At 43.4% G+C, this 27,042-nt stretch overlaps 1 protein-coding gene and 1 long non-coding RNA gene across 2 annotated transcripts; one reads left to right on the plus strand and one right to left on the minus strand.

Moving 5' to 3' along the window:
- Positions 1 to 13,869: 13,869 nt before the first annotated feature.
- LOC306799783 lies at positions 13,870 to 15,239 on the minus strand. Its single transcript, XR_013773679.1, has 2 exons — positions 14,576 to 15,239; positions 13,870 to 14,154 (listed from the first exon to the last, which is right to left on the minus strand). It is a non-coding gene; the product is annotated as an uncharacterized lncRNA (long non-coding RNA).
- Positions 15,240 to 22,348: 7,109 nt separating this feature from the next.
- Positions 22,349 to 25,144, plus strand: FZD8 (frizzled class receptor 8). The gene is given in 2 exon segments (XM_079301263.1): positions 22,349 to 23,090; positions 23,092 to 25,144. Coding segments are annotated over 2 exon segments (2,016 nt in total). The 5' UTR covers positions 22,349 to 22,485; the 3' UTR covers positions 24,503 to 25,144.
- Positions 25,145 to 27,042: the final 1,898 nt, after the last annotated feature.

Here is a 27,042-nt window from a genome sequence, read left to right on the forward strand (position 1 = left end):
AAAGGACTAACACTATTTTCTTTTGCTAGCTCAGTCTAGCCTCTACTCTAGGAGCTAGGTAGCCTGCAAGGCAGTGCACAGCATGGATGCAAACCCACTCAGACATTTCTTGGATTAATATCTAGCTACTGTCATGTTATGCAAAAGGGAGCTGCTCCATTTTTCTAGCAGCAGCTGCTGTCACTGTATTTTAGGAGGAGATGTAGATGTCCAAGGATATTGTGTGTTCTGGGAATGTTTACCAGATCAGCTGTTCCAGGTAATTCTGATCCCAAAACCTCTGCTTCCTGCATCCTAGTGCCCTGACAGAGCAGGGCAACAAGCTCTGCCAAAACAGAGCTGGCTTGGACCTTGGCTGCAGCCAGCCTGGCAGAAACCATGGAACAGCAAAGTTGCTCGTGGAATTTAGATATCACCTGAGCTAGATTGCAGTTAAGGAGGGCACTCTTAGAGCCACAGTTTTGGACTTAAATAGCTTACTCTTCCAAAACTGAGGTTAAAAAGGGGTAACTTTGGTGGTATACTTCTCTCAGCAGGATCATACACTCTACAAATGTATTGTTCTACTGACTTAAATTCTGACTGGTTGTGTGCACCATAGCCTGATCCCTCAGAGGGTTCTTCAGGATATGTAGCTAATAAGTGAAATAGTTATGGTGGGATGATTTTCACTATGGAGGCAATCCCCACATTTCACTTCTGTCATCTTTTAAAACCAGTATGTCTTTCACGATGGGAAGGTAATTTCAAGAAATACCAGCTTAAGCAACAGCTTCAACAAGGTCTGACATGACACTAAACAAAAATACTCATGAACAAAGTTTAGAACAGGTGGGGGAACTGGCCAGAAAGCAATATTTTCTCTCTGTTCTCATAACAGATATAAAAACAGGTAGCTTAAATTAAATTAAATGTGTTCATATTATAATAATCAATGTCACCTTGCACCAGAAGAAACAATACACATGCAGAAGGATTTCTTTAAAGATAATGCACTTTAAATTACACTGGTGTACATTTAGTTAACAGATATAAACATTTTCTGCTCTGGGACTCTTGCAGACTGGAGACTTGCACAACAAGCCAGGTACACCAGACAAGATTCACACTATATTAAGAAAAAGAGAAGTTCTCAAAACATCAATAGAGTTGTTTAATTTACCTTACCCTACACTGTCCATCAGTAACACCAGTTCTTATTACTAAGTAAAAATGTGTGTCTATGTAAAAAGAGATATAGAGATGGATATTCTGTTATTACAAAAAGGTTAAAGAGTTTCATCAATCTTTACATATTAAGGAGCACTTATAATTTCTATCATAATTCCCATTCCAGCCATTATTTATAATTTATGGAAGACCACAATTAATCTGCTACCTCTCCAAATGATACTTTGGTGACTTTCATTTAAGACCCCTTCCAGATCAGTAGTCCCTCATGACTAAATCTGTGTTTCAACAGGAAAGACTTTACTGGGGTGGGCAGGGGGGAGGTAATTTCCATTAAACCTGTAATGCTTACCACTGATACTGAGCAGCAACATTTGAGGCTGTCTGACACCAGATGAGAAATCACTTTCTAATTAAATGGGAAAGTAGCATATATATGAGGTAACAGCCAGCTTCTGAGTGTGGAAGTAATACCATTTTCTCATTTTGCAGAGTAGGGCTGCCCTGCTTCTTTAAAAGAAGACACTGTTAAAAAAAAAAAATATGACCTTGGAAAGATTTGCTATGTATGGCATACAGAAACTGTTATTCCCAAGACTCCACAGCTCCTAAGTGTTTCAAAAACAGGCATAGAAGAATGAAACAAAAACCAGACAGGTGACAATAGTGGCATCAGCAAAATACCTTATGCCTCACTCAAGTACTTTATATTCAAGGCACAAGTTATGACTCATAAATTTCATTAAATCTATCTAATTTATACCAGAATCCATTGCCTCTTTGTATTTCAAGGGAATAGAAATACACAAGAGATTGTGGACAAAAGTGATATTTCTTGTAGGAATAAAATCCTAACAGAAAAAGAGAGAGACTTAGGCTTAATCATCCTTATTATTTGATAAAACAGCATTTTCTGAGTAAAGGTACAAGTTATTTATGGTTTTGATCACTCCAGCACACTCTTCCATACCTAAGAGTTGAAAATGTTTCAAATATTGAACAAATCAGGGCTAATTATACAGAATAATTGAATCCTTAATATAAAGCCTGAGAGACTTTATTCTTCTAACGTTACTTGCTGCTGATGTGAATACCATGAGAAGAGATAAAGCCACAACCTGTTAATACAAAGAAGACAGTTAAAAATTACTTTTAGTTTTGAGAAAAACAGTAGGCTCTGAATATAAGTTAATTATTAAAGTTTGATTTCCTTTTTCTCCCCCCCCTAAAAAAAAGTTATTTTAATTACTGCTTTTTTATGCCAAGTGTCTGCTTAACTTAAGGGAAGAAATGGCTTTTTATTTGAAGCCTTGCCTGCTAGAAGTAAGAGTTACTCAAGGGCAGTGTTTTATTGATAAAGCTTTTTTCTTAATAATCATCATATGTCATAACATTTCACAGGATTCATGAGGTTCGTATTTTTTCAAAGGCAGAAACAACTGGAAGTTCTGATCTGAAGCTAGCAAAAAACCCTGAAGCACTGTCTAAAGTTGGAGTCCTTTTTGCATTTTAAACCCTAGATATAGTACAAGTCAGGTCTTCATAAAAGTAGGAGAAGTTATTTGTTACCATAAGAGCCACCATTTTTAAACTGTTATGAGTATTTGCATACATTTACATGCACTGAAAGCACAGCCATTCAGAACAAACAAGGCTCATTATGAAGACAAACATGCTGAGTATGACTGACTGACAATCTACACAATGGCTGGTTTAAACTTTACATTCACCGACCATTTTTCTGGGGAGGAGGAGGAACAGCTAAGGATGCCTTACATCTCTTCAGCCACTTTTTATTTTTGATAAACCCTGGGGCTGCCTCTGTTAAGGTGAGAGAATACACTAAGCCCATTCAGCCTGATGAAAACCTCTGCTATGGTCTCTGACTCCTAGCAGGCAAGCTTAAATGAATCTCTCTCAAGTAGTGGAATAGGTAGGAAAACTGGTTTATCAAAACACATAACACAGTTCCCTTAAACAGTTCAACTTTAAGGCATGTCTGCATGCATTCCTACTGCCTGTGACAATAGTAACACTTCCTTTCAGCCTAATAGGTCCTGAGCCCCATCCTTTGTCTGCTGATTAACTGCTCTATTCATTGACCAGACCACTAATTGCATGCTCCTTATAGTTACCCTACATTACTGTAAGAATTAATGAGACACAATTACAGCTCCCAGAAATCTCAGGCCTAGCCAACTGCAAAGCACTCCAACTGAATAAGAACTCCCCAAGAATAAAGAGAAAAATTCAGCCCATTGTTCACAGGAAGCAGAATGTTTTTTGTTAAAAAATTGTATTTATTTGAAGCTGTTTCATAATTAGGCCCTGGAGAAAAAAAAAAAAAAAAAAAAGGAGAGAATAGAGAAAGAACTTGGGAACCAGCATTCACTGAGAAATCACAGTGGATGCAGAGACAAGCACACAGTTCAGATATGAAGAAAAAAAAAACATAAGAAAGGTGTGTATAAAAAATTAGTGCTATGAATACTGCAAACACCTATAACCAATCATCTGTTTAAACAGAGCATGTCCCCACAGTATGGGAATTACCACTAATGCAACCTTATATTTGACAGCTTCAGTCTTGAACAGTTTAAAATAAGCACATGGAAGCTTCTGCAGTCATGTCTCTTCCATGAGACGGAAGAAGAGGAATTTAATTTCCCAATCTCAGAATTTAATATGCATTAGAAGTCAGTGTCATTAGCCATGAAAGTCAAAATGAAGGACAGAAAATGAGTTTTTTGAAAATCACCTATATTGAAAACTCCACTCACATTTAATCTGTGTAATCAACAGCCACAGCTATTCAAAGTCTTAGTGGCTACAATCACTACCTATTAGCCTGTAAGTAGTTCAAAAGCTATTATTCTCACTTGAACAATTTTCCAATACACACGAGACAGCATTAAGTTAATGAAGTTAATATGCAAAGTCAATATTCTTTGTTATGAAGTCATCTTATTCCATTGGTTCCTCTTCAACATATTTTCACCATATAAATTCAATTTAAATTACAGATATAGTTTGACAAAGCCACTGATACTTAAAATAGGGCTTGAAATGCAGCACTATACTTTATAGTTCCAGTAACCATTTTCCAGGATACAATTTATAGCAGCCACTGAGACCCCAAACTAAGCATGTCAGACTGGCACTGCTACATTCCAGAATCAACATCTTTGGACAGAGACAACATTTTTTGTACGTCTCTACAGGGATTCTCAATAATTGCACCTAACTGCAGTAATAGTTTAAATTCATGGGAAATGGATGTTCTTCTGATATTATCACTCACTGATATCACAGCAGAACGCTTTCCTGCATGAAGCAGACAGTTACCACCATGTGGTGCTGAATCCCAAGCAGGAAACAAGGCACAAATATGGATCAGAGACCTTTGTGTTCAGTGTATAATAAGTCCAATATCCCTGTCATAGAACAGCAATCATTAACTCGGGGATCTTTTGTTAAATGGCCCCCGTGGCTGGACTGGTAACAGCAGGGATGGAATTTGCAATCCTCAAGACTAGATTCATCTGTCAGGGGGACTGCAGGCCTATAGACACACATTTCCAAAGTGAGTCTCTAGGACTTCACATGAAAATACCAATTTCAATTAACCTCAACTGATTAATCAACCTCAGTTCACGGCCACAGAGCTTACATAGGCAGCTCTAGCTCTGGCAGCATTATTTGAAATGGGCTTTCCACATGTCTTGAAAAAACCTTTGAGGAAAAAAGAAATCTTTGTTTCAAATAAAACATCATCTAGCTTGTTCAAGCTGTTCCCGTTTCAAGCCCAAAAATAGAACAAGTCTGAATTCCTGCAGTGTGATGTGAAATTATTTCTACTAGTGCAAATAATGTATTCTGGTATCTGGTCCAGCCTTCATTTCAGATGTTATGAAGTAACTTAAGCAATACAAAATATCCACACACTGGAGGTTAGCTGTAATTTCTAGTTAGGGTGTCTCTCTCTCCATAAAGAAAAAGGAGTCCTTCCTGCAACAAACACTATGAGCCCACACTTTAGGGCATGAATTCTAAGGTAGAACTTCTAAATGAAAAATAATTAGAGGCATACAGGAAAAGCATTGCAAGAGACAAGGGAAAGTTTCAAGTCATTACCTGAGCTCACTCAAACCATTTCTACTCTCCCATTTCACTACCAATTTCTTTAGAGCTACTTGTTACTTATGGTAGTACATATAGCACCAGCAAAGGACAATCCTGACCCACCAAGTGTTCCCACGTGCTTATTTATGCTGGAACTGATTCAGCCAAGGAAAATCTCAGTTTTGTACTTCTCACCCTTTAATTTGCATGTTGCACATCATAAGCTTCACTGCTAGGGATCTTGCTTCCCATCTTTTCATGGTTATATCTACATCCAGCTCCCTTTCTTCCTGAAAGTAGCTCAGGTAAGTAATGGTTTTGTCTATACCATCTCCTAAATGTGGCCCCAAAAGTATCTTCAAGACTAGAACCACCAACAGGACAAATTCCAAACATGAAAATTCATTGCCAGGAACTTGCAGCTATAAGACAAGCCTGTAGGCAGAAGGTGAGGGGGAGACAGGGACACTGTTCTTGGAGTTGCTCTGGAGGTCATTCTTGGGAGCAAGGTAAGCATAAGCTATGATGTATCATCTCTGTGTGCAGTGATAAACTGGCATAGGAGTCCCTACAGGATGAGGCTTACAGCTGATTTACACTAGAAAGGTTAATATAGAAATTACACTAACAAGACTCTTCTTCTCAAACAACCTACACCTATCCCTCAAGAGCAGTAAAGTGTACAGGTAAAAGAACTCCTTATGCAGTTTCTGCACTGGGGTTTTTGCTGGCATAGCTATGTCAGCAAAAAATTCATATCCCTCCCTGACAGTCCTCCTTGATAACACTTTCAAGTGCAAACCAGGTGTCAGTATTTCTGTTATGACAGAAAAAGAGTTCTACACTAGACATGAGGTGAATATTTGGCCTTCCATGACCTGGAAAAGTCCTTGCTTCCAAGGAGGTCAAATCCCATGATCATGTTTTCCACCAGCATAATCTCTCATGACCACAGTACTAGTATGATACAGTATTAACACATATGGAGTAGAAGAAAATATATCAGTAGCCAACCATTTATATTCTGCATTCCCATGTAAAAACTATCTATTTGCACTACATTAATGACACAAAACATCCATTGAATGGGAAGCACCAACAGTTCTATGTAAAAAAAAATTGCTGTGATTTTTAGATTAGTCCAAAAATTGTTTGAAATCTACTAATCTCTGGACATTTCAGTTGGTTATATTTGGCACTCAGAAATATTTAGATAATTCTAAGAAGCAATTCTATAGGTTGAATTCCCAGATGCATCCCAGATCATGGCAGAAGCTGACCAAGTACAAACATCTTTCATTTTAATCAGCTTTGTTAGGTAGAAAGTTAACAATATTGGTTTGAAAGCTGCTAGATAGCTTTAAAGACAAGACAATTAAATGCATAAAATGCATAAATCTACCACATGGCATTAGGCAACAATCTCAGAGCTGAAGAGATAATTGGAAGATGACATGCTGCCACAGACTGTGTAGCAGAGTGCCCCTCATGGATCACCAGACTTGTACCTGTTCCTAACATAATTTACCATATTCTCTCTCTGATCCTATAAGATTGTTTATGGAATATGTTTAGGCCTTGCACTGATGGAACAGCAAAAGGCCCTTGGAAAGCACCCCTCACTGGGGTGGAATGCAAGGGTCATGGTCCACCTGGAGTGCTGCTCAGTACAAACTGAAATGTTCTGTGATAAAAGCATTAATAAAACAGTGTTTATAACCACTTACACATGTTAAACTCATGGCCATCCATTAGCCAAACAGTGTGAATCCATGAGCCATAAGAAACAGTCAATCTCATTAATTACTTAATTAAGTAATGTTCCTTTATTGACTAGAAAACATATTTCAGAAACAAAAAGCAATCTGTGATACCTAAGCACCTAAATTCATTCCCAAACTGAATCCTACTCCTAAAACTAAGATAAAGTTTAGCATGGGAAGAAAGTGTTATGTTGATTTATGCCCTGGTTTACTATTGCTAAAGAGCAAACAGCAGAGCAGGGAGTAGTTCCTGTGACAAAAGCATTAGACAGACACAAGGTTCTGCATCCTTTAACCACCTGTGACACACACCCCTACCCTGCCCTTTTTGTCAGTCAAATGAAGTAGAATTTGGCTAATGTGCAACTTGAATATTGATCAGTAATACATTGGCCAAAAAGTAGATTGGACAAAATAGTCAAATCCCTGTCAATTCTGATCCCTAACAATTCCTTTTATTGTGTCTTTACAAAGTGTTCTATAAATATCAGCAGTCTTACATTTCACACATGTCATTGTAAGAGGAAAGCCAGTCACTGGAAATTAAGTGTCTTTATTACATATAAAAAGTATAAGAGTGGAAGGAGGTAAAGAGGAACAGACAGTCCAAAGGATAAGATTAAGAAGAAACATCTCCCAAAACAGAAGTATAACCAAGCATCCAAACTGCCAATTAACAGCAAATAGTCCATGAGAGAAACACGTATGGAAAAATGAGGGATGTGTGGGGAATTAAGGGGCTATATTGCAACTAAGCCTCATACATGGAGAGTTACAGGGTATTTAGGTTACTGAATCCTACTTAGGAACATGGAGTCCCACTCAGATCTGCAAGAGGTTAGGCACCTTCACATCTCTGACAATTCGTGTCTGTGCCTCTCATGGACCTGTCTCACTGTATCAGGCTGCCAGAACATCATGAAGAAACTCTTGATGCACCAGTGACTTGGGACAAATAAATACATTTTATGTCCTACACATAGCACCATTTAATGAGACTCAGTAGAAAGCAGTTTTTTGGGGGGAAGGGAAGTTACAGGCAGTTGCTTGTTCTGAATTTATGTCCAGGTTCAGAAATTTCCTCTGTAAAGCTACCAGCCCTTCCTCACACACAATTACCAAGTACCATTTGTGTTACTGTAGAACCTGTAAGCCCAGGCTATGGATCAGTTCTACACAGAAACAAAGAAAAAAAAGAACATGGCTACATACCCAATGCAAGTCATGCCACCCAAACAGTATCCATAACATAAATTTTAAAAAATTTATTGCCTTAAAGCTAATTACTATCATCCATTGAAGAATTATCATTAAAATATTCTCCATATTATTACATTTGAACAGGTTAAAAAGAAGAAATATGCATTTAACCACAAGGAAAAATACAGATTATTACAATATTATATAAACTCTGCATAGACAGGAAAAACACCTTATTTGAAAGCAGTGGGGTTTTTTTACATAGTTAGATAAAACGTATTCCATGAAAATGACAAAAAGTGAACACATGGGAACCACTCCAGTAACTACAGTCTTGGAGGGCTTTCTGTTACAAACACAAGAATATGTTAGGATATCATTTATAACATGCACTCCCTGGCAATAATTTACCCTTCCACTCAAAAACCTTGTATAAAGATACTTCACAGCTCCACACAAAAAAAATCAGAATAACTTCAGAGAGAGCAGAAAAGGAAATTTGCATCTGACACTAATATCTTCATAGGATAAAGTATATTTTAATGAAGATATTGTCAGCAATACATGTGTTTATGCTTCTTATTTGCCTTCACACTTGGATTTTATTTCATTTATGTCATGATCTACCTTGCAAGATTAAGAAATGCATCATTTATTCATGACCTCTACTTTCCTTCAGAACCTCTCAGTTACACAGAAGACCAGGTTAAAGAAAAATCAAGTGGTTTGTCTGATACCAGTTAGTGTCAAAATAAACTATATATGTTAATTTCTGTTAGCTGAAGTCATAATTAAAAAAATCCCCAGCCCAAAAACCAATGCTTGCTTTACCTTTTCCCAGAATAAACTCTTGTAATTAAACTTTCTGCTTTTCCAAGTAGCTGACTATGTATTCCTGCACAGCAGGAGGTTTTCTCCACAGACATATTGACTTGGACAATAAACAAAGCAAAAATCCCTGACTGGAATTTACAGCTAAATTTAACCATGCATATTGTTAATAAAATTTGCATATATGTCTTTCAACATTAAGAAAAAAAAAAAAAAAAAGTCGAAATTCAATGAATTTGGGCACTGCACTGTTTTGCAAGAAAAAAAAAATGAGATTTAAGTTGTAATTTCCATATTTATTGAGGCTGTACGTCAAAAGAAATCTGTGCAAAAAAAAAAAATCCCGGTGCTGCCTTGATGAGATTTGAAAGATGACAGCATACTAATAGTAAAGGAGCTTCTCCTTAGCAAAGATGGCTTAAACAGTACCTATAAAACACTGATGAAGGGCCATATAATTTCAGAAAACATTTCCAGCTTCTCTTATTTCTCTTTCATTCAACCACAAAACAAGTCAAAGCAGTTTTCACATTTTGAAGAAATATTACCCACACTTTCCCCTCAGTGTCAACTTGCCCCATGAAACATTCAGCAGATCAGTCAGCATTGACTTCTTACAATTAAAGGTGGTAAAGGAAATTTTAACTGATAATCTTTCATTGATTTTTTGTCACAACACTGCATCACCACTAGCCCTTCAAAGTCATGAACTATCAGTATCAAACATTCACCTTCTATTTTTAATTTTTATGTCTCTTTTCACAGCATCCTGGACATTTGAATGTTTTAGGAATTTGATTTAAAGGAATTAAGGTTTCTAATTCCTTTCAAACTAAGTTACTTTACCTAGACTGCCTAGCCACACAAAGTAGACAATGCAATGCAGTTCTGCCAGAATAAAACCTTTTAGATAAGCAAAAATACTTTCCCACTAAAGAGAGAAGATCTCACTCCTTTGAGGTACTTTTCCTGGATGTATTCCAGGGATTATGCTGTTGGTTGGGTGGTTTGGGTTTGTTTTGTTGGGATTTTTTTTCATTCTTTTTTTAAATTGAAACAGTGAATTTTTATCAGTAAAGCTCTCATTAAATTATGAAAGAATGTTCACATTACCACAGCATGTACTTTGTGGCTTTTAATACTTGCACTTGCTCTGGGCAGGATTTCAAGGGCACCTTTAGCCTTTGCTTAAGCCTTCAGAGTTTGGCTGTTCCTGAAGGACTCTCACAGTGGAGGAGTGAGAGGGCACAAGTGAGGAACTTGGTCATCACTTAAGGCATTACCTGCAGCTGACTGTGCAAATAATAGCCCAGTCATTCTTTTCTCAGGTTTCAGGTGAAACAAACAACCATTAACACCCCAGTGGGATGCACAGATCAGCTCTCACCTCCCAAAGCACTTCTAGCACACACTGCAGGCCTGGGCAGGAGATCTCTGCATCCTGCCCCTGAATTTTTCCTTCAAGTATAGCTAAAACATGTTTCTTTTCTAACCAGCAAGCCCTGCTGTGAGACAAGTGCTCTACAACAAGCACCCCTAGCACTCAGAATGTGAAAATAAACAGCTTCATATCATCACCATGTCTAACTGAGACTGTAAAATAGTGTGCTACCCTTCAGAGCATCCTCCAGTGAGGTCCATGTGCTGTTACTTCAGGTTTGTTTTGCAAAATGCTGCATTCAGCTATGGTGTGACAGAGAGCTGAGGAAGTGGAGAAGAAATTTAATTCTGCAAACGTGCAATAAAACCTAGGCAAATAATCTCAGTGACACAAAGAAAGTCATCAATGTCCTCTCTGCATTCTGGTGCAATCATAGGGACCCAAAAAGCTACAGGAAGATATGACTTTCAGTGAGGTCACCATGAGAAGCTGAGAGCTCACTGGGATGTGTTCATGACATTGAGGTCAGCAGAAGTCCAGGATCACAAGCCTCCAAATACAAATTGCTGAGCAGGAAACCAAGCCAGCAGTTAAACATTGCAGAATCAGGCACTGAAATTAATGAGTTAAAGATTAATTCACTCACAGACTGTGTGTACATGGTCACCTCATGGGGCCATCACCAGGAAGACAAGAGATCTTCTTAGAAGAACTGGCTCTACCAGAGGCTAATTAACAGATATGCTGACTGTAAATAAAAGCAGGAGGTGGTAAACAGAAAAGAATAGAAAGTTTGATGGGGCTCCCAACAGATGCTGTGTGTCAATAAACGTCAGTTGAAACTTAGATGTTGCTTTTGTGCTCTCTTAAGGAAATCATTATAATCACATTATTCTGTAACACAGTCTAGACTAATCTCCATGCCTCATACAAGAAGGGATATTTTTGATCAGCTAGACATTTGTTAATTACAAAACCAAGCATCTTGAAGCTATTTGTTTTACATAGAGAATGAAGCAGCTTATTTAAAAGCAAAAATTATTACATTCACATTTACTACCCATAAAACTAACAATACCCATAAAGTTAACAACTATTTCTTATATCCCAAATCAAATTAGTGACTCTCATAAAAATATTGTTTGCTTCAAAAATGTCAGGTAGATAGCACAAATGTCTACAAAATAGACAAGAGACTGATATATACAATGACAATTAGGCTTTTTAAGCATAGAAACACTTTTTCAGTTTGTCCTCGTAATTTCCTAAACCTGTAGATGATGTATGTCTTAACTCTGGGTTTTAACATTAGATTCTTTATATATATTTTACCATAGCATTTGTACTGTCTATTTCACAGATTTTTTTGCCAATAAAGGACTCTCCATAAAGAAAACAGTTTTAATAGTACTGAACAATTACAAGATGGTGATATTCATTGTCCATACTCTGCCTCACACCCCCAGAAGTTAACTCCCACTGCAAACCAAATTTTTTGTTTCCTAATCCCCTCTCCCATTTAACTACCCGATTTGACAAACCTTTTCTCAAGCAAACAGACATTTTAAAGTAACCAGCATCACTCACAGGAGGACAGACTATTTTGCATGAGAAAGTTTACAGGATGTAATCTTCTCTTTTCCTTGAAGTTAAAGTAATTACTACCTAGTACTGAAATGAAAGAAATTTAATAGTGTCAGTCCAATTACTTGTGAACACATGGTTATTTTGCACCCAATTACTCCCCTCAATTCTTCCAGTTTCAAGAGTGGACAGATTTGGCAACTCTATTTGCTTCTCAGTTCTTGGCATTATCATAAAAATTCTGATTAAGGCACACAAATTATGTGAGAGAAGTTGCACTATTCTGCAATTCTTGACACACTTTAGAGACAGGATTACAATATCTTCTTTCATTTCACAGAATTTCTAAATTAATTCGAATATAATTTACATATTTTTTACTGCTTTTCTGGGTAAGCATGAACATTTTTTTCTACTTTTTCCAACCTATGAATTCTAATGTACTAAAATTTCTTCCTTGTACAATGATTATTTGAAATAATGCTAATTGACTGTGGAACACTAAGCTTCAGAAAGTAATCAGATTCCACACATGGGCAGCTGGTACCATATGAGCTCACTTTTATGTTTCAATATTGTGCTTTCCTTTCTCTGTTGTCCTTCCTGCCACATTTGTGTTGATTAATCTATTTCTCAACAAGACTCAAACTATTTCTTTCTTTTAAATGTTGTCTGGTTATTATATTTTATCTCAAATATTTATTTTAAACAGTTCTAAATAATAAAAGGGAACTTCTAGTATTAACAATGTACTATAATAAAATGATGCTGACAGAAATCTGAACAAAAAGTCTCTGCCATGTCAAGAAAATAAATAAAAGAGACCTCACCTACTTTGGTCAATATCACACCTAGGTAAATTTAAGCACAGAGGAGTAAAACTAAATATATCTATTTTCAGGAAATCATAAAAATTCTGAAGTGTTTCTTAAAAGAAAGAAAAATACCCTGATGTTTAGTTAAGAACATGCTCCTTTACAGATTTGTGAAGACTTAAACAGCATAGTCTTACTTACTAGTCACGAACTAAGTTACACTGTCATGAAGACAAAGTTAAAGATATTTCTGTAAAGCTGTTATGATACAAAACAAGCAATAAAGGACAGCAACCAACTTTTGCTTAAGAAATGCCTCCTGTTGCCAGTTGGTGGTAGCTGCTGGCTACAAACTGCATTCTGACACTGAACTAATGGCAGAACATAACACATACAGAAACTAATGCAGATCACACTAACAACTTTCCTCCCTGGTTTTTAATATTTGCTTAGTTTTCTCTTGTCATAATACAAGGTCCAGTGAATTTTGCAGGAGCCTCACACTAAAGTTCTCCTCACCAACTTTGGAAGAGCACACAAAAAGGTTCACAGTTGTATTTAAGACATAGTTGTTAAAATTCTTACTTCTATGAAAAGCAACAAAGGAGAAATGGAAGTTTCAAAACTTCCATTCCATTCAAAATTCTCTTTCCTTATGTTTGTATATTTAGTGATTGCACTTTTCTTGGTGAAAAAAAAAATTAATTTTTGATAAATTTTGCTGAATTCCAGATGGCCAAAGCCCACACTTACTCATTTGTCAGAGTACTTCTCCTCATCCAAGGATGGCTGCGACAATTGACATCAAAGATCCATTTAGCTCAGTATCCTGCTTCCAAAAGCATCATAAGCCAGAGTTTTGAGAAGGGAGCATGAGCAAAGAAATCAAATACAGTATTTTCCCAGAATAACTACCTACTGCTTCAACTATATTCCACTCAAGAATTCTTGAGACTGATGTGATTTATAAGATTTATTTATCTTGCCCATTGGACCTTCTACCTCACTTATCCAATTCTCCCTTAAACTTATATAAACTTTTGTATCCACACTGTGCCAAAGCAAGGCTACCATGGGCAAAGAACTAGGAACTGTATTGTAGTGATACTGTTCTGTGCACAGTCAGTACACTGTACTCACATTTTCTTACTAAAACACAGCCAAAATAAGAAAAAAAAAAAAAAAAAAAAAAAAAAAAGATTGATGCACCCCTTGAAAGAAACTACGTTTGCACATACCCAAGCGGGTTGAGTCCAGTGGGAATTAGCATTCTGAACACAGTAAAATGCTGCAATAGCAAGAGTTATAACAAGGTTGAATATAGCTTGAAAAGCAGTCAGATGTCATGAGTGAAAAAACAGACACCCTAACAAAAGCAGCCAAAAAACACTGTAAGCCTCCCTCAGTCCAACAACCAAATTCTGATCCAAGGAGGTTAAATATAGGGCTGCTTGAAAATTTTCCACTGCATCTATTTTTGATGGGAAATGAGGCTTCCAGCTAAACACTTTCTGGTTGGATTGTTTGGGGGTTTTTGGCATGTCTAAATATGTGCTGCTGTAAGTATACTTTTCTTACCAAAAAGCCAAACTTATCAACAAAAATATTTTGATTGAAAACATAGTATGTTATTAAGAAATGCTAGCGTACCATTTCACTACCTCTAGCTTACCTGCTTTAAGTGGCAGATCTCTATCAACTAGACTTACCATTTAAATGAGAATTCTGATGACAGATCACTGAGGGATTCCCCACTTCCAGCACTCCCTTCAAATAGGAAAGATCATGTCAAAAAGTCAAAGGTGGAAGGCAGCCTCAGCCTTGCAGAGCAGGGCCAGCAGGCATCCAGGTTGTAATGTCAGAGGAGCACTACAGTAACATTTTTCAAATACAGAAGTTTTAGTCTCAGACAATGTCTTCCAGTCCTCTGAATTCTGTCAAAGCACGTTGTGTTTCCTGGAAAATTAAGACAAAAAAAAAAAAAAAAGCTTTGCATTTTTTTATCAAAAATTCATGCAGGAAACTTCATGGGTCAAGAAAGGTCTTTCTTACTCATTAACTTGCAGATTCAAACCTATCACCTGGACCCATCCACCCACAAATCAGAAAAAAATTAAGCAGCAGTAAAGTGTTTCAAGCTTTCCATCACAGTTCTGTCAGCAGGACTGTTCAAAAGCCAAGGAGCTAAACCCATACAAAAACAAAGAGAGTTCAATGGATGTACATAACATAACAATGTATGAGCCCTAACTTATAAAAGACCAACCAGCCTACCTTACAAAAGCAAAGGATGAAGGTAAGATTCATACAATGGCATTACACTTACTAAGTAAAAAATCTGTAACACAAAAAAATGTATAACAAAATTAGCAAAGTGGAAACTAAGATACTCCAGTTATTATTCCCTTCCAGGGTTCTCTATTTCAGTAAAGTAAACCAGAAGTAATAAATCCAATAAGACTAATAAAATAAAAAGTGTCAGCTATCCCAACATGGCTATTATCATCCCTTTCGTTGGAAACCCGCAATCCCCTGGAAGAAGTGAAAGCTTTTCATCCAAAACCAGGCCCTGACCAGACCAAGACAGAGAAACACTCAACTAATACTACCAGGAAAAAACTAAATTTCTAGTATTTCTCTTCCCTCATGGCTGTTTCCTGACATACCATTGTATCCCCTCATCCCAATGGCAAAATAAATGTATAAAGAAAATAAAGACAAGAAATCAATCAAGACTGCACCTTTTGTAACACTGTTTAGAACCTGAAAAGGACAACTGCAGAAAATCTCATGCCGTACACAGAGAGGACTATTCCTGCCATCATTACGCCAACTAAGAATTAAGAAAATTCAAAGGAACTGACAGAGAAATATCCTTATTTTAGAACTCTGGGTAAAACAGAAGGAAGGACACTTTACTAGTACAGTACTTCCAACATCTTGCTTTTACACCATTCTTTTACTAAAATAAAAATAAAGGTATTTAGCAGTTTCTGCTGAGACCAGGCAACTGAGAGCTCCCTATAATTAGTTCCAAATTCTGTCTAATGCTGATTCCCTACAAAGTGTTAACATCTTTGACTGTCTAATGTTAATGAAAAGTGCTAGCACAATTTGTCATTCTCAAGGCAAATTTATTCATCAAAATTAGTACAAGCCCAAGCTTGCTGTCCTTACTCATATTTGGAATAACCAACCACTGTCTTCCCAGCAAAATTGATACAGTGAAGAATTAGTTAGGGTCTAAGTCTAGGGGTAAAAAAAATTGTTTAGAATAAACGAAATACAAAGAATAAATATTCAAAATCATCTCTTATTTCAATTTTATCTCCTGGGCAATAAGTAATTGCAGTAAGAATTTTTCAGTGTGATTTTTATCATTCAATATTTTAAAAATTACTACTGGGCATCCATCAAAAGTTGGGATTGCAAACAGTGAAACTTAAAAAATGTCTACTTCAAACATATGCAAAACATAATTCCCTTACCTTATAGTTACAGTGACCTCCAAGGTACAAAAAGTAGCATCAAAATTTATGACCAACTTCATATTGTTCAAGGATTTAATTACATCTTTCTTTTCAAATCAATTATACAGAGTTTTGCTTTCTTATATCTGGGTTTTAGCCTTATCCATGCCCTTCAAAATAAAGTGTCATTTTTTCATCAGTTCACTTCTTGCTCATAAGCACATCACATCTTTAGTTTATCATTTAATTTACAGCATGTGAGAGGGCATATGTGCAAGCTGATGTCTCCATGCAGCTGATGCAGAAGTTGGTAGCTCAAAGTGGACTACACTGCTAAATCTTGTCTCTGCATCAGCAGTTTTCCACCAGGCTGGGTGAGCTGGCACACAGCTGCACACAGGCTGGGCTGGATTTCTTGCCAGGAGTCCCACAGCTGTGTGAGTGTGGCCACTGAGCATCCCAACTCTGACTTACCCTACATGAGAGACAACCCTGCGGTCCCCACCTCCTCTGTTGGGGCTCCTTCTTTCACCCTGTCAGTATCAATACTCAGAGTTGGGAAGAGTTAAATGTGCTATTCACCTGCCTGCTATCACCCAAACATGGATTAATTAACAAAGTCAAGGAGGTCAAGTTTATGGATGGAGTCCCCTTAATTCCCTCAAAAGCAATGACATCAAAGTCCAGATACCTGTATATCATACCATCCTAAGGCCAGGTGGGAGCTGTGATTTGGAAGATGCCCATCCCAGATGGCCACATCCCAGACAGGTAAGGCAGGAGGCAATGCAACAGCAGCAGGTATTTATCACAAGTTTTGCAGGGATTTATACCCAAGTTGCTAAAATTGAGGTCTCCAAAACTGAAGACTGACCAAATGAACTTCCCAACCTATGCTGTGAGTAGTGATGGTGAATGTGCCCTTCAAGCATATATGAGCATTAATTGCATTTTGACAGAGCTTGGAGACAGAATCACAAACATGACTGCAGGACTCACTGCTGTGCCTGGACACACTTTCACTTTGAGTGCTGCATGTTTATAAACAGAGTGGTGCATGTTTATTCTCTCATATTAACCTCCAGAGACCAGACCTCTCCTTGCCTTGTCCTGGGTCCACATAACCTCCCTGAGATCCAGGAGTGCATTTATATCCTAATGTTCTAGCAGTGGCCCAAAAGTAAATTCATGGTTACCTGAGTAATCAGAGGAAGACAGTGCCACTCACTCTGTCCATACATACCTTACATACATTATGGGTAGCAATTCAGCTGCAGGAAGTTGGTGTTATTCTCCAAACACAGTGACAATGGACTCATTCTGCTGCTCATATTCCTTCTCTAGTGAAGCCCATGCACTCAAAGCAGACTCAGGAAGAAATCTGACCATGGTCTGCTCCCATTTTCAGCAGAAAATCCTCCAGCCACATTCAGGGCCACAACTTGCAGCTTCAGTCAGAGCTCAGCATACTCAGACCACAGCACTGATCAATCCCTTTGTGAACATCCTTTATGACAAAGGAACAGCAAAGTACTCTTCCAGAAGTTTCTCCTCCTCTGTCACCTGCTCACTGCATTCCAGCACATTGTGCTCAGCCTATTTTCTTGTTGCCTGAAGTCTCTTTCGTATCTCATTGCTACTGAACAACTGTAGCATCATGGTATTGTGCCCATCCCAGATCAGATCTGACATGCCTGAAAAAATGTTAGCAGAACATTGTTCTTGCCTACAAAAAGTTCTCATGAATCACAATAAAGTTCAGACAGACTCAGAAGATGTATGAATGCCATTTATTTTTTAATTTATTTTTATAAAAGGAAAAATATCAAACTGTAAGACATATGTACACTGTATTCTCCTGTCCCTATTTCTCTTCAGGTTTCACAGCGCTGTTTTTTTGCTTACAATTTGTACTTTTGAGACTTGCACAAGTACAAGCCATTCAATGTTGCTCAGTTCTGGACCACATGTGGCATGTGAGAGACAAGGAGAGACTGGGGGAAAAGGAAAACAAAACAATTTCCCTTACTTTTAACTGGAACTTTTTAAGGGAAAGCAGAACATAGTTAGATGCAACAACTCTACCTCACTGTGTTTACTAAATGGCCTATAAAAACACTCTTTCTTCCTGCTCCTATTTATCCTGTCCCCAAAAAGTTCCACAGTTTCTAGTTTCATGGTGGTGTTCAGTGTATTGTCCATGCAAAATCCCCTATGTCTTGCAGCTAACCAGCATTTGCTTAGACAGTCTCTGCACAAAGCTCTGTAGCCTGTGATAGGAAGGAGATCAGCCTAGCCAGCCCTTCTGGGTTTAATCCATGAAATTACTGCCTTCAGTCAAGGCTTCATTCTAACAAGATTATTTGAACAATTTCCATGGACCAAGTTCTTCTTTTCGAACACTTTTATAAAAGCACCATTCAGTGACCTATCCAGTGCAGACAATGCCACACTAAAATTTACTGGAGAACATTCAGTGGGAATTAAAAAGCTTTTTTTTTTTTTTCAATCTTATAAACTAAACATCTCTATTTTTACATAAACAAAATAGCATGTTAAATCCAAGATTCCATGTGGCGTTTTTCTTTCCAGTTTAAAAACAAAAAAAAATATTATTTCGAACTAAAATACCTCGTGGTTAACATTACCTGGTTTGGTGGGAGCCATATAATCCCGAATACAAAGCCTCAGATGTGGAGAAAAATTAAGCTTGTGTTAGAGGGGCCAGTGCCAAACCTAATTGCTTGAATAAAAGAGGTGTGAGTATCTGTGGCAACAAAGTCCTGTAGTGACAAAGACCAGCCACAAAGTGACCAGATTTGACAACAAGTCAAATCTGTAACTTTGTCAAAAGTTATAATATCTGTAACATTCTTGCCAGCTTTGTATTTCTGCATGATTTGATGACTGGACAACTGTTTTGAAATCCCAGGGGAGGAAAAAGTGCTCTAAAGTATTCTGCATTGCTATAGTAAAGTTCAGCTTTTCAGAAAAAGCAGCTGCTGAATTTTCTGGAATAAACACACAAACCATTTTAAAGGCTTGACCCGTGATTCCCTCATCACAGGACTTCTAGGGACTTCAGGGAAGTCTCCAAGTATGAGGAACACACAATGGGCTCTGATTCCACAGTCGAGCTAACCAGGCTGCTTTTCAGTCACATAAAGCAAAGCAGCCTCCTCACAGCTGTGCTGTTTTATGTACCTGAAAGACAACTTTAAAAATTACCACGGTCTTACTAGGGAATTTGGATATGCAGTCATTACTAAATTGCCATAAAGTTCCATATTACCAATTCTGTCATTACTGAACAGCTTCAAGACACACAGTATCTTTGTGCTGCATCTCTTTTTCTCACTGTAAGAAAACAAGAGCGTATGAATGACAGCAAAAACGAAGCCAAATGTACTGTTGAGAAACTTGGTTTTCTCTTATTTCTAGGAGAGTTATAGTGTAATTCTAAACTGCAGCATTCAGCATGTCTCCTGAGCTTCCTCGCTGAAATATAGCAGTGGAAATTTTACAGCATCTGTGTTGCTTTTGGAAGCCATCACCCCACATCTGCTGTCTCTGTAGTGTAGAGTTTAAGTTCAGCATAAAAAGGTACTTTGTAACAGCCAAGAGGAATCCTGACAGAGCGGTAATTTACAGACTCGCCCGGTTCCCTGACGAGACTCACTCAGTTTTACATTCTGTAGAGATTTTTAAATAAGGTGCGCTTCAAGCAGCCACCAGCAAAAGAGTCACTTTTTAAAATGGAGCATCTCTTCCAGGACTGGAGACTTTTTAAACCTCTTATCAGTCACCGAGTCCTGTGCCAGACGTTTTCTTCACCGGGCATTGTTCGATCTCGTAACACTTTCCACGAAGGTGTTAACTACATTAGCGCTAAAATAACCACCTGCTCCTTTTGGAAAAGTTCTGATTTTGGTCAGGAACAGCACAGCGGGACCGATGCCACATCCCGAGCAGGCGGAGCAGCGCGGCCGCGGCCCCGGAGCGCTTCCCCGTCCCGAGCGACCCGGGCTGGGCGCGGGGTCGGGAGCGGCGCTCGGTCAATTGCAAATCGAGTGTGATTACACAGCGGGCGAGTTTATCGCCCCATCATCGCTCATTTCCTCCTAACGGGGTAATCCGCGCGTTCGCTCACGCGGCGACAGGAGCCTGTTGGCTCAGCCAACAACCCGGGGATTGTTCCTTGTTTGGCCTCACGCGTTCCATTTCCTCCTCGGGCGCCCCGCACCGCCCCCCGGGCGGGCTCGCTCCCCCCCGGCCCCGCTTCTCTCGGTGCGACTCCCCGCGAATCACACGATTCCCGCCGCCGGCAGCCGGGCCCCGCCGCGTTCCCGCGGTTCCAGTCATTAGGGCCGCAGCGGGAGCGCCGCGCGAGCGCCAGGCGCAGCAGCGCCTCAATTAACAAACAAACGCGCGTCCCGGGAGCGCGACAACCCCCCGGGACGGGCCGGCCCCGCCGCGCTCGCAGCCCGCGCCCGCCGCCGCCGCTCCCCTTAAGGTGGTCTGGCTTCGTACGGCGGGGCCGCCGGAACTCCCGCCCGCCCCCTCCCCAGCGCGGGCGGAGAACAGCGGCGACTCCTCTCGCGTCTCCCGGGAGCGGAGGCGGGGGGCCGAGCGGGCATCCCGCCGCAGATGGCTCCTCCGCCGGCCCGGGCGGGACACGCCGCTCTGGGCGGCTGCAGGCGGCTCCCCGGCGAGTCACCGCCGCGGCGCCGGGCTGGCGCGGGCGCTCGGGAGCCGCGGCCGTGCCAGGACCGGCCTCCCGGCGCTGCCCTGGGCTGCGGGTCATGGCCGGCGGCGGCCGCGGTGCGGCCCGTGTGCGTAGAGCTGCGGCCGCGTCCTTGCCCGGCCGGGAACCGTGTCCACCTGCCGGGCGCGGGGCTGCTCCCCCCGTCCCACCGGCACGGGGTGCACACGCGGCCCCGGCCAGCGCCGTGCCCCGCGGCTGTCCGCGCCCCGGTCCCTGTCACACCCCGGGCAGAGCGGGTGCCGGCTGCCGGGACCCCCGGCTTGGCCGCGCTCCCAACCCGGCACCACCACGTGCGAGGGGCAGGACGGCGGGGATGGGGCAGCGCGCACCGGCCCGGGCGGCGAATCCCCCGCCAGCAGCGAGGTGATAGGAAACCCTTCCGAGACAGCCCCGAGCGCTACTTGAACTGCTGCTGCGGAGGCTGCGAGTCAGCCGGGAGCCCTTGCGGGGGCACAGAGGTGCCATGCTCAGCCCGGGCCGGTGCCTGGCTGCGGCAGCCCCGCACCGCGGTGCGGAACCGCTCATCTCCGCACGGGCAGGGGCCGAACAAACACCGCCACGTCCCCGCACCACGGCCACAGTCCGGCGCGGCTCCACCTTAAGGAGCCCCGGGGCCCGCCCCGCGCGTCCCGCCCGAGCGCCGCTGATAGGCGGACGGGGCGGCGGGGGCGGGGCCTGGCGGCTCTCGCTATAAATATTCATGAGAGCGCGGCGGCCGGAGCGCCGCTGCCGGGGCCGGAGAGCGAGAAGTTGGCGGAGGCGCTGCCGCGCTCGACCCGCGGCTCAGGTGGCGCGATCGCGGCCGGGGCGCCCGACAGCCGGAGAGGGACCCGGCACAGGGCGAGGACCGGCCGGCTGGCGGTCACCCGCGGAGCCGTGCGCTCGGGCGGGCCGCAGAAGGAGCCGCTCCGACCGCCCCAGCTCCGGCCCCGCCGCTGCCCGCCCGCTCGGAGCTGTGGGAACCCGGCACCGCCTGGTCCCCGGGACGCCTCTGCCTTCTTCACCGCGCCGCCCGGGGGCTGACGGCGAAACTTCTGTGCCGCCGCCGCCCCGTGCCCGGCCGGCGCTGGAGCAGCGGCGAGAGGAGCTGCGCCTCCCGCTGAGAAACCGAGCCCGCGGGGAGCGATGCGACGGCGGCTGAGGGGCCTCCCGTGAGCCGACCCCCATCCTCCGGCGCCGAGTGGGGGCTCCCGCTCACCGGGTGCCCGCGGACGACGGAGTCCGGCGGGGGCTGCGAGACCTCTCACCTGCGACCGGCACGGAGGGGGCCGCCCTCCGCCCCCCGGGGGTAGCCGGGGCGGGGGGCTGCTGTGGCGCCGCGCTCCCCGCGGCTGCTGAGCGGGACGGGAGAGGAGCCGGGGCCGCCGCCCGCGCGCCGCCGAGCATGGAGTGGAGTTACCTGTTGGAAATCACCTCGCTGCTCGCCGCCCTGTCCCTGCTGCAGCGCGCCGGCTGCGCCGCCGCCTCGGCCGCCGCCGCCGCGTCCTCCTCCTCCTCCTCGGCAAAGGAGCTGTCGTGCCAGGAGATCACCGTGCCTCTCTGCAAGGGCATCGGCTACAACTACACCTACATGCCCAACCAGTTCAACCACGACACGCAGGACGAGGCCGGGCTGGAGGTGCACCAGTTCTGGCCGCTGGTGGAGATCCAGTGCTCCAGCGACCTGCGCTTCTTCCTCTGCAGCATGTACACCCCCATCTGCCTGGAGGACTACAAGAAGCCGCTGCCGCCCTGCCGCAGCGTCTGCGAGCGGGCCAAGGCCGGCTGCGCCCCGCTCATGCGCCAGTACGGCTTCGCCTGGCCCGACAGGATGCGCTGCGACCGCCTCCCCGAGCAGGGCAGCCCGGACACGCTCTGCATGGACTACAACCGCACGGACCTCACCACGGCCGCGCCGCCGCCCGCCAAGCCCCCGCTCCGCGGCTCCAAGCCCGGCACCCCCGCCAAGGCGCCCCCCGCCGCCGCCGCCCCGCCGGCCGAGGCCCCCGCGCAAGCCGCGGCCGCCGCCGCCCTGCGAGCCGGGCTGCCAGTGCCGGGCGCCCATGGTGTCGGTGTCCAGCGAGCGGCACCCGCTCTACAACCGCGTCAAGACGGGGCAGATCGCCAACTGCGCCCTGCCCTGCCACAACCCCTACTTCAGCCCCGACGAGCGCGCCTTCACCGCCTTCTGGATCGGGCTCTGGTCCGTGCTCTGCTTCCTCTCCACCTTCGCCACCGTCTCCACCTTCCTCATCGACATGGAGCGCTTCAAGTACCCCGAGCGCCCCATCATCTTCCTGGCCGCCTGCTACCTCTTCGTGTCGCTGGGCTACCTGGTGCGGCTGGTGGCGGGCCACGAGAAGGTGGCGTGCAGCGGCGGGGCGGGCGCGGGCGGCGCGGGGGCCGGGGCGGCGGGGGCCGGCGGCGGCGCGGCGGCGGGGGCGGCGGCGGCGGGGGGGCGCGGAGCGGCGGGCGGCGCGGCCGAGCTGCAGCCGGAGCTGGCGGTGGCCGAGCACGTGCGGTACGAGAGCACCGGCCCGGCGCTGTGCACCGTGGTCTTCCTGCTTGTCTACTTCTTCGGCATGGCCAGCTCCATCTGGTGGGTCATCCTCTCCCTCACCTGGTTCCTGGCTGCGGGCATGAAGTGGGGCAACGAGGCCATCGCCGGCTACGCGCAGTATTTCCACCTGGCCGCCTGGCTGCTTCCCAGTGTCAAGTCCATCGCTGTGCTGGCGCTCAGTTCTGTGGACGGGGACCCCGTGGCTGGTATCTGCTACGTGGGCAACCAGAGCCTGGAGAACTTACGGGGCTTCGTGCTGGCACCGCTGCTCATCTACTTGGCCATCGGCTCCATGTTCCTTCTCGCCGGCTTCGTCTCGCTCTTCCGTATCCGCAGCGTCATCAAGCAGCAGGGTGGCCCCACCAAGACCCACAAGCTGGAGAAGCTGATGATACGCCTGGGACTCTTCACTGTGCTCTACACCGTGCCAGCTGCCAGCGTGGTTGCCTGCCTGTTCTACGAGCAGCACAACCGGCCCCGCTGGGAGGCCACGCACAACTGCCCCTGCCTGCGCGACCAGCAGCCTGACCAGGCGCGCCGCCCGGACTATGCCGTCTTCATGCTCAAGTACTTCATGTGCCTGGTGGTGGGCATCACCTCTGGTGTCTGGGTCTGGTCTGGCAAGACCCTGGAATCCTGGAGGGCCCTCTGCACTCGCTGCTGCTGGGCCAGCAAAGGTGCTGGGGTGGCTGGGAGCACAGGGGCAGGAGCAGGTGGACAGGCGGTGATCACCGCGGCAGGAGGACTTGGGGCCGGTGGCGGCGGCTCACTCTACAGCGATGTCAGCACCGGCCTGACGTGGAGATCAGGCACTGCCAGCTCTGTCTCCTATCCCAAACAGATGCCCCTGTCTCAAGTGTGAGGAGGGGGAAAGAGGCCAAAGGTTAGGGAATGAGGGACACTGGCCTGCCTAAAATACCCCCTCACTGTTTGGTGCCATTAATGAACCCCTAATGGTCCTTATTAGCCACAGCTTGTATAGAACAATGCAGCTGGCAGAGGCCCCAGGCTCCAACCCCCTCCTCCTTCCCCTCCATTCATATGCAGGGAGCATGTACTTCAAGGAGCCAGCTTATTATTTTGCTGGCAGAGGAGGGTAGAGGCTCACCCGTGTCTTGCAGAGGGCAAGGCACAGCGGCTTCTGAGTCACTCTGGACTAACAGCAGCTCTTTACTCATAGGAGGGAGGGTCTTCCTCCCCCCATCCTGAGGTGTGAGTCTGCTGGGGACTGCAGGTTTTTGGGATGTGGATGACCAGGCAAATGCCTTACAATATTGACTGAATCAAAACATGTCTTAATTATACACCCCAGCTAAATACGGGTTTCCTACATTAAAGGATGTATTTATATAATTATTTGTTACCTTGTACAGATGTGTAAAATATGTATATATCCAAAGCTATACAGTCTGTAAATTTTTTTTGTAAAAAAGTTTAGAGGCTACCCCTGTAAGAGCAAATATGAGTATTCTATTTTGTCAATAAAATGACTTTTGATAAATGACTTTTTAAAGCTTTTCTGCTACTCCCGCCCTGGTTATTCCAGCTACTGTGTCTTTAGGTAGCTCCATAAACTATGAACTGCATTCATGCTCCAGTCATTGCCTGTTAAAGGAGTCAGATATGTAGACACAAGAAAACAAGTCATTCAACAAGTTGTTCTGAAAAAGTGTTTGCCAAAACTGGGAGGTTCCTTACCATAGTCTTTTCCTTTTTTGAAAGATGATGGTGTATTTAGACTGAGCCTTTACAAAAGAGTTGTCTCCCATGGTATGTTAAGTATTCTTTTAAAACGGGTGTTATTTTAGGAATGTGCACACCCACCTCTCATATCTGTTGTCTACACTTCTGTAAGCACCTGCCTTTCCTGGGATGCATACTGAAGTGTAAAAGGTTAATGTTTTAAATTCATAGATCATGTACGATGGTGGAACAGTGAGTTGAGATTTGCTAGATCAATCTCTTCTTAACAGATTAAACTAACATCTTAACTTTTGTATATCAAATATGGTCCTTTTTCAAGAGAAAAGGTATTGTTCTTCTGTCAGGAGTAAGCTAATTTATTTGAGCAGAAGGCTGTTGAATTAACAGAAGAATGCTTTGGCAATTGTTGAACTTTTTACCTGTCTGCCCAGTGGCTCAGAACATCATTCCTTTAAGAGGAGCTAAATGAATAGGGTTAATCTGTAGGGAACTTGGTTTCTTTTGAGTTTGGGAAAACTTTGATCTTTTCACCAAATGTGATGTATAGTCTGAAGTTTCTTTCCCTGCTGCCTGGTTCCTCTTGTTGCAGACCAATTGGCCACCATGGAGCCTTAAAGTTCTTCAATTAAAGGGACATGGGACTTTTTTTTTTTTTTTATTTTAAGAGGAAGACTTGTAACAGTTAGTGAACACCAGAGGGAAAAGGGAGAACAGCCTTTTAAACAGCTTTTCCCTGCATTGTTAGCCAGACTGCAGGCAGCAAGGCATGGCTTGGAGCATTATAGAAAAGAGCTATGAATGCCCTACAGGTGGTCTGCTCACATAATCTCCCCAATTTAAAACATTTTCCTTTACAGGACAATTGCATTACAAAACTCCCTTCTCTTTTGGTCCTAATTGAACCAAAGAACAACTACAAGATTTTCTTAAAAACTGAGTGTCCAAAAAAATTTTAAAATCTATTAACTAACATTCTAATTTGTTTTCTAAAATGAGAACACTCAGAATACCAGGAGTAAAAACTGCATTAGACATTACTCCAGATATTTTTACATCTTCTGCTTATATTCTGTCAAATTAGCAGTCATTTAAAAGCAATTGGTTAGGTTGTGTGCTAGCAGTGAAAAGATAGCCCCAGGTCCCTTATTAACCTGCCAATCATGATAAGAGATGGGCAGCTACCCTACTAATGACACAGATATCAGTCATGATTTGTGGGAAAAACCTTGTTTCATTGAGCACTGACTTGATTATTGGTGTCCCTTTCAAAGATCTCCTAACTTAATAGATCCCACTTCTACAAAGTTGCCAGGAACATGAAAAGGAGTAATTTAAAATGCTCCTAACTCCTTGGTGGGAAAAACAGTTTAACTTCTTAAATGCAAAGGAAATCCCACTGGGAATTATGCATGGTACCTCTTTATGCACCAACTGACCAGCTTCAGAATATTGACACAGCTCTAAGTAGAAAAGGCCATACTATTTTTCTAAAATGTTGGAAATGTTTTTTTTCAAGGTTGTTAAAACATTTAAATCAATGTGGCACTTTTCTGTGCTGGGGAAGATCCACATAACAATCAGCTCTGCAGTTAAAAATCTTGAGTTCCTTCCCTCACCAGGTTCTAGCAAGGAAGGCAAAGGAGAGGTACAGTCACAGCTGCTCTCTGAGAGTTTGTTTAGATGGGTCTCTCGCAGGCT

Source organism: Erithacus rubecula (assembly GCF_903797595.1).
Source record: "Erithacus rubecula genome assembly, chromosome: 3".
Classification (NCBI taxonomy): Eukaryota; Metazoa; Chordata; class Aves; order Passeriformes; family Muscicapidae; genus Erithacus; species Erithacus rubecula.